Genomic DNA, 8,808 nt, shown 5'->3' with positions numbered 1-8,808 from the left:
TTTTTTCTGATGGGTATCATTGGATCATATTTTATATAATTTAAAAAAAATGAGGTCTAGCTTATGCCCCATACTGATGAGGATGAAAAGATGAGATCGGCAGATTTTGAAAGATATATAAAATATAATCCAATAACTGGCATCGCAAAAGAAAAGAAAGATAAGCTATCATTTTGCACGAAGAATATAACCCAAACCCATCGCTGGGTGGGTTCGTGTGAACCATGTACGAGACGTCAAAGCATTTATAAATCAAATACGAAACGTCGAAATAGTTTTCTTATCATGCTTTATGCATGGAAGGTACAGAGGTTTTTGAGGAAACGTACAGCTTGCTTCAAAGAGAAATCAATATATTGACATGCATATCCTGCCCTCTTTCCAATTCATTGAATACCGATAGATCAGAAAGTATAGGACGTGAGGTAAAAGGAATGTCAAAATATTTTCCAGATCAGGAATCCTCCCTGCAGCCGGTCCAAATTCCCGCAAAATCCACTGATAGTTTCCGATTCAGGTTGTATCTTTTGGGCGAAAGAATGATTGATTTTTCTTTGCGACATCGACCGTTGGATCATGCGTCGCACAAATCGCAAAACACTCCGACTCTCTCTTTCGTCCGCTGCACAGATCTCGTGGTGCTTTCCAACGCGTAGAAAGGTAAATCTCTTTTTCCCATGAAAGATACAACCCAGACCCGATGGTTTCGTTTCTCATTCCCTTAGCCTATGCCAGTTGCCACCTTCCTTTCCTTCCGAATCCCCGACGGCCTTAACCCTCTCCGTCCATCGCATTCGAAACCCTCAATTCCCCTCCCCTTCCAACCCCGATCTCCGTTCCCATCGCCACTCTTCCTCCTTCCCACGATGGAGACGCAGCCTCGCTTTCTCTGCCGCCACCAGCACCACAACCACCCCTCCGTCCTGCTCGTTCTCATCGCCGCCGTCCTCCTCTCCGCCGCCCGTTTTACGGCGGCCCAAACCGACGCCACCGACACGGCCATAATGCGGACCCTCGCCAAGGCTCTCGATCCATCCGGCAAGCTCAACTGGTCGGCCTCCACCGACCCCTGCACCAGCTGGGACGGCGTCCGCTGCTCTGGCGGCCGCGTCACCGACGTCCTAGTCAGCCACCGTGGGATCTCTGGCTCCCTCCCGCCGGACATACGCAACCTCTCCGCCCTCGTCCGCCTCGAGGTCATGATCAACAACCTATCCGGTCCTCTCCCCTCCCTTGCCGGCCTCGGCGCCCTTACCACCGTATTCCTGGCCAACAATAGCTTCTCCTCCATCCCGGACGACTTCTTCTCCGGCCTCAACTCCCTCACCAACGTCTACCTCGACACCAACCCCTTCGCCGCCTGGACGATCCCATCATCCCTCCGCGCCGCCTCCGGCCTCGTCAACTTCTCCGCCAATGGCGTCAATCTCACCGGCACCATCCCGGACTTCCTCGGCACCGACTTCCCCAGTTTTTACCACCTTGCTCTCGCCGGCAATAACCTCACGGGCTCGATTCCATCGAGCTTTGCCGCCTCCCCGCTCAACTCCCTCTGGGTCAACAACCAGAAGGGAGGCGGCCTCTCGGGCCGCATCGATGTCGTCCAGAACATGACAAATCTCAAGCAGCTCTTTCTCATGTCCAATTCCTTCACCGGCCCGATTCCCGATCTCTCCCGCCTCGAAAACCTCTATGATTTGGATCTCCGGGACAACCAGCTCACCGGCCCCGTGCCGAGCTCGCTGACTTCGCTCAAATCTCTTAGGAGCGTCGTCTTGACCAACAATCTGCTTCAAGGGCAGGTGCCCGTCTTCCCCAGTTCGGTGAAGGTCGAGCTCGATCCAACTACGGAGAGATTCTGCCTCACGGACGGCTCCGCCTGCGATCCCCGGGTGAACGTTTTGCTCTCCATTGCCAAGTCCGTTTACTATCCAACGTACCTGGCCAACAACTGGAAAGGGAACGATCCATGCAATGGTTTTGCGGGCATTACGTGCGATCCCAGTGGTAACATCACCTCCGTCGTGTTGCAGAAATTGGATTTGAATGGTACGATCTCGCCGGATTTCCAGTTGCTCCCTAAGCTGCAGAAGCTGGTGCTCTCCGGTAATCATCTCAATGGCAGTATCCCGTCGGAGCTTACCAATTTGAAGTATCTCCAGCTATTGGATGTTTCTAATAATGCACTCTGGGGGAAGGTTCCAAGTTTTGGAGGCAATGTTTCGGTGAACACGGATGGGAACTCAAATATTGGAAAAGATGCTGGGAATGGTGGCAATCCAGGTACGGATTCTCCAGATTCTAGGAGTGCTGATAATGGTGGAAGGAAGAAGTCCATAGGAGTTATCGTGAGCTCCATCGTTGGTGCAATATGTGGCGCTCTCCTCATCGGCTATTTGGGAAGAAAACTTTTCTGTTGGAGGAGAAAGAAGCAGATTAAAGTTCAGAAGACCGATAACATGGTGATACACCAAAAGAATTCCGGTTCTGATACTGAGTTGTTGAAGGCCGCAGCTACGAGCATTGCAAATGGGACAGATAGCGGACCCAATATTATAGCGGAGCCAGGGAGCATGGTTGTTTCGATACAATTATTAAGGGAGGTTACAGACAACTTTAGTGAGGATAATATCTTGGGTCGTGGAGGGTTTGGGACAGTCTATAAAGGGGAGCTCCATGATGGCTCCATGATTGCAGTGAAGCGAATGGAGACCGGAGCAATGGGATCGAAGGGTCTGAATGAGTTTAAGTCAGAAATCTCGGTCCTTACAAAGGTCCGGCATCGGCATCTGGTCTCCCTTCTTGGCTATTGCTTAGAAGAAAATGAGAGGATTTTGGTTTATGAGCACATGCCTCAGGGTACACTCAGTCACCATCTTTTTGATTGGTTGAAATTGCAATTGAAGCCACTGGAATGGAAAAAGAGACTGACCATTGCCTTGGATGTGGCACGCGGTGTAGAGTACCTACATAGTCTGGCTAATCAAACCTTCATACATAGAGATCTGAAGCCCTCTAACATTCTGCTTGGAGATAATATGAGAGCTAAGGTTGCTGATTTTGGATTGGTTCGACTTGTACCAGAAGATAACCATTCTATTGAAACACGGCTTGCTGGAACTTTTGGATACCTTGCCCCAGAGTATGCAGGTATGTTTTCATTGTATTACTTGTTTATATCTTCTTCTTTTTTTTTGTGCATAGTGATTGAATAGAAGTGTCTTAATTCTTTGTTAAAAAAATTATGCTAATTTAAGTGTTTCGACTTTCTAATCAGCATTTAGAAACAGATTTAACTATTTGCTGAGTACCACGTTGATGCATGCTGAAGAGGAACATTCTTATGTGCCCTGCAACTATGATGGATGACTTGTTGCAGTGAAATACATATTAAAGTTGAAAGTTTGTTTATTTGATCAATAATATCGACAATATATCATCAACCCATAGTGTTGTTGTAATTCCATTTAAGTGCATCAATTAGCAACCACAAATTGTTCTAAGTTCAGTTTAAATAATAGTGTCCTGTTCATGACAATGTTCTTTAGGGTGGAGATACAGCGCAACCCGATTTTAAGGAAAAATCTTTTTACAGTGATAACATCTTCAATGTTTGGAAACTATTATGCTATTATGACAGTAGATCACCAATTGATGAATATGTTTGCAAAGTAAACAAAACCTAGGAAAGTTTTGGGAATTTGATAAATTGTTAGAGATATAAATTCAGTTCATTTGATTTTGACCATAGAAGACATATCTTCTTTTTCTTTTGAACTTTGTACACAGCTTGCAGCTCTATCAGATTGTAGAACATACTTGGTGTGAGAAATATTATATTATAAATTGTGTCTATGCATGAAATGATGATGCTTGGGAGTTTTATCTATATGTTTTTGGCATAGTTCTTCCTAGAATACTAGTTGACTGTGAAAAATGGACTTGTAATACCCAGAACCCGGTTGACTAAAAAAAAAAAAAAGGAGAATAGCCAGCACGTCCAGCGTATGTGTTGGAAATACGGTGGATGGGAGGGGGCAAGTCCGAATAGGACTCTTCTTCTTTCTTCCATGAAAGAAGAATTTGAGCCAGAATCCAACACCATCCTAGCACTATTTAAAGCCCTTACCTTCTTCTAATTCTCTTTATCAATGATCCTAAGCCCATCAAGCTGTCGAAGTCTCCATATTTCTTCCCCATCATCGGCCGCCACCAGCACTGTGGCTGTGGGAAATCATCGCCACAGGTTGTCAAAAAATTAGGTAGGAACCAGCATTTATATGACTTATCTCCTCTCCTTCTTCTGTATGCCCTAAGTCCCGAATTTCGGTCGGTCTCTCTCTAGATTTTTCCTCGAAAAGCTGAGTTTTGATCTCCTTGTTTTCCCTGCTTCATTTTTAGTTTTTCTATACCATCAGTTGCCATCGCTGGTCGCCGGTTGCCACCATGGCCTGCTCCTCTGGCCACCATGGCCTGCTCCTCTGGCCACGAGTGTTGCCAGCCAGGAGGTGGACCTCCTTGGCATTGGATCAAGAGAACAAGGAGTTTCCTGTTCCATGAAAGAAGAAAGAGGACCGCACGGGTCCTCTGTCCCATGAAGAAGAAAAAAAAAAGAAAAAGATGAGAGAATTTCTCTCTTCCCTTTTTCCTTCTCTCTAAGTTTGAGTCCCCATTTTCTCTCTCTAGAAAGCTAAATTTCTCTCTCTACAGACTTTCTCTCTCTAGATTGATTTTTCTCTTGATGGATTTCATTCTCTCGAAGTTATTTTTCTAAGATTAGCCAGTGAAGGACTTTTTTTAGACGATTTTGATTGAGTTTAGTGAAGGATCCGATCCTAAGGGGTTTTGATTTAGGATTTGTTTAGATCTAATTTTGAATTAGAATTAATACAAGAATATAATTTTAAATAATAGGCACTGAAGAATCTCCTAAAGATTAATCGATCTATTCGTTCAGTGGTCTGTAAAGATAATTAATAATCATCTTTTCGAGATATTTCATATTTATTTTAAAGTAAATAATTATTCTTTGAAATTATGCATAATTTATGAAATTATGTTGGAACGAAAAGTGATTTGAAATACTATGGTTTATTGGTTATGCATACGTTCAGTAAAAATTATGATATATTATGATACAAAAGTGTTTTGATACAGATCGGATTTATATTCTCATCCTAACTATGTTTCAGTGGGCCCCACCAATGGAGATTATATATTAGTAATCAGTGGGCTCTATCAATAGAGATTATACGTTGGTACTCAGTGGATCCTGTCAATGGGGTTGTGCGTTGGTATTTAGTAGACCTTGTCAGTAGCGATTGTATTTGTATTCAGTGGACGCATCAATGAGGGTAAAATGTTGGCCATAGTCATGGCTGTTGAGTTATGAGTGTTTGATTTGAATTGATTTATAATTATATTATATATAAATATTTAAAAAGATTGGATTTGCATTGAATTAGCGTGAAATATATTTTTATGTTTATTACAGCATTATTCTTGAATATGACATAATATCTGAAATATTTAGTTAGATATTTGTTACTTACTGGGCTGTCTAGCTATTACCTCATATTTTATTATTTTTACAGATGTTAGAAATTAAGATAATACAAGATATAAATGGAAGAGTGATTATAAGCAGAATCTCCATACTTTTATTTTAGATTGAAAGTCTTATTGAATTTGATGTAGGGCTATTGAAAATTATTGAATTTGTTGAGATATTAAAGTTGGAATTTGATTATTATATTTTTGATTTAAATTATTGACTAATTATTTCGCTGTTGTATTATGATAGCATGTTAAGATGTCTTGCATACTTGTGAGGAGAGTTTCCTATAATATGCGGCGGTTGCGATGATATTTGGCTCACAATCTCAGGTCGGAGGCATGACAGGACTAAACTACTATGTTATCGTAGGATATAAGTGACTCAAATTCTGAATCATGCAACTTTTATGCAATCTTCAATCTCAATTGATTTAGTTGCTTATGTATTTTTGCCTTTGAGTTTTACCTGATAGTTAATAACAACCAGCTCTTACACTTTTCATCCTACATCATAAATTAATTTGACCACTTTGAAGTTGTGGCCTATAATTTTAGTTTATAGGTTTAATTCATTAATGGATTATGTATCTAAACCAAAATTTGAAAAGCTTCCTCACTATTCTTACTTCTATCTTTTTTTTTTCAAATATGAAAATTTGTTTAATGTGAGTTGCCATGCTAATTGACTGTTTCATCTTCTGATCAGTGATGGGGCGTGTAACCACCAAAGCAGATATTTTTAGCTTTGGAGTGATACTCATGGAGCTGATTACAGGTAAGAAAGCAATTGATACTACCCAGCCAGAGGAGAGCATGCATTTGGCGACTTGGTTCCGGAGGATGCACCTCAACAAGGATGCCTTCCAAAAGGCCATTGACCCAAATATCATTTTTGATGAGGAGACCTTTGAGAGCATAAAGATAGTTGCTGACTTGGCTTGCCATTGCACTATGCGAGAACCCTATCAGAGGCCTGACATGGCATATGCTGTCAATGTCCTGTCCTCGCTTGCTGAAATTTGGAAGCCGACCGATGTTAACTCTGATGATGATTATAGGATCGACCTTGAAACTCCATTACCAGAAGTGCTTAAGAAGTGGCAGGAATCTGCAGAAAGTAGCCAAATGGATGAAACTACCAATTTTCCTAATTTTGAGAACTCCCAAAGTAGCATTGCTACAAGACCCAGAGGCTTTGCAGAAACCTTTAGCTCAGCAAATGCAAGGTAGTTTAATGCAAGAGGATGTAGCTGAAAAACTTATATTGTGGCTTCTTCATTTCCTATGCTAGTTCTCTCTCATGTACCTTGAGACTGGAGTCAATTTTTTTCTTCCTTTACACAGATTGTAATCTTATTTTTACCTTTTAGTTTTTGCTTCTTGACAAGCTTGGTTCCTTTTATTATTTTCTTTTCGGAAGTTTAGTTAATGGAAGAAAAGCTTTACTTTGAAATCCAAATGATTAGTTATATTTCAGTGATTCAGAGTTTAGCAAAGGTTACATGTTGATGTCAATTTTGATAACATCACCTGCTTAAGTGATGATTCCTCCACCTGGTTTGGTAATATTATTTCCTGCATCTGTTCAGGTATTTGTTTGTTGTTTGACAAATATATTTTTAACTTTTTGTCTCCCAATAATATGGCGATCTATATATTGATGAGGCGAAGGTACTACTCTCTTTTCTTCTTTTTTTTTTTTTTTCTTTTTTCCATTTTTTTGTGCATCATTCAGGTGGTTGAAATGAACTACAAATATCTAAACATATATCTATCTGCATCTGCCTTTGATGAATGTTTTTAGACTGATCATTAGCAGGTGGGACTAGCACTTTGGGCAGGGCCTTTGCTCAAGCATTAGGTGGATAAGTGTAATGAGGAGTGGACATGCAATTAGAATTTATCCATTGTATCACAAACAGCTGGTCATGTTCACACATCTGATATTCCCCAAACCACAAACTCGTTAGATAGTTACTATACTTGCTATAATGAAAACTTTCTTTTCATTTGTTGGCATATCTTTCTTAACATCGGCTCAAAATTTTGGTAGTGAATGAACATCTCTCTGTGCTCTTGAAAGAATATTAAACCATTTTCTTTTGAGAGAGGACTCTATTTATGTGATCTCATCTAAACAATTTTCAAGCAATCAAAGTGTCTTTATACTGAAACACCCTTTATCTACACCCTTTTCACTATACCATAGACTGGACTTCACTATTTGGTAAACTGTAGGTCAATTAGTGGTCACATGTAGGGCTGGCAAAAACAGCAATCTACATGTAACGCACACAAATAAGGAAGCTATATCAATTCTAAAACAAGCATGACGCCTCAAATATCACATTGGGGATGTGCGGAATGGTGCCTCTGCTATTGAAGTGGCATGCGGTTCACATTGTTAGGTTATTCAAATAGCAGGGTGATGTGCAGAGGGATTTCTGATGAAGAGAATAGTGGCATTGGGAATTTATTGTTGGCTTCTTTGGAAGTTGTAAGGGTGAGAAGAAAGGGAAGTCATCAAGTTATCAGCTTGAAAGTATATTGTTACATATTGAAAGCATTAGACTGAAAAAACTCTACTCTTTACCAGCTCTTGGTATGGCCTCTGCAGGTTGTGTTCGAACCTCATTTAGGGATAATTGAAGAATATAACACCTGGTGATACTAGAAGATCATCAGACATGTTTTGGACCAATTCAGCCATATTGGGTAGGTTTAGGCAAGGTTTCAAAGCAAGCTCCACCAAATCCAAGATTAAATTACAAACCAAAACTTTCAAGGACCGTAAGTTTCCCATTCGACATCCGATTAAGCCATTTTTTCTTCAAATCGGATAATTTTTCGGGTGATCACGCTAAGGAGTTCATTGCATACGATTGATGTAGGGTTTTTGTGACATTTAGACCTCCAAATGGGCTCGTCAAAGTTTCTACTTCATATAAGATTTTGATCAAGCATACCTTTCAATCCGGAAGGAATTAGGCAATGTGACAGCTTTGACTAGAAGAGGAATCCACCTTAGCTTTAGAGGACATGATCTCATTAGTATAAATAGAAGCATTTCAATTTAGTTTTATTATTGTCATTAATGAAAGGGATAAAAACCTTTTTTTAAAATATCGTAATATTCTTATTTATTTTACTATAAGAGATTAGAGTTAAAGGGGGTTATAAAAAGGATTCTTGCTACTCCTGATTAGATCACTTAAATTTATATTTAGATAGCAATAGATGTTGCAGTAAAAG

The 8,808-nt window shown here is 40.6% G+C and overlaps 1 protein-coding gene across 1 annotated transcript; it reads left to right on the top strand.

The window, feature by feature from the left end:
* Positions 1 to 437: 437 nt before the first annotated feature.
* On the top strand, positions 438 to 6,971 carry LOC105033287 (receptor protein kinase TMK1-like). The gene is made up of 2 exons (XM_010908022.3): positions 438 to 3,150; positions 6,263 to 6,971. The coding sequence occupies exons 1-2, from the start codon at positions 729 to 731 to the stop codon at positions 6,784 to 6,786; spliced, it is 2,946 nt and encodes a 981-aa protein (XP_010906324.3). The 5' UTR covers positions 438 to 728; the 3' UTR covers positions 6,787 to 6,971.
* The last annotated feature ends 1,837 nt before the right edge of the window (positions 6,972 to 8,808 follow it).

Source organism: Elaeis guineensis, chromosome 3 (assembly GCF_000442705.2).
Source record: "Elaeis guineensis isolate ETL-2024a chromosome 3, EG11, whole genome shotgun sequence".
Classification (NCBI taxonomy): domain Eukaryota; kingdom Viridiplantae; phylum Streptophyta; class Magnoliopsida; order Arecales; family Arecaceae; genus Elaeis; species Elaeis guineensis.
Note: the sequence above shows the minus strand (reverse complement) of the source record. Positions and strands in the feature narration are given on the sequence as shown.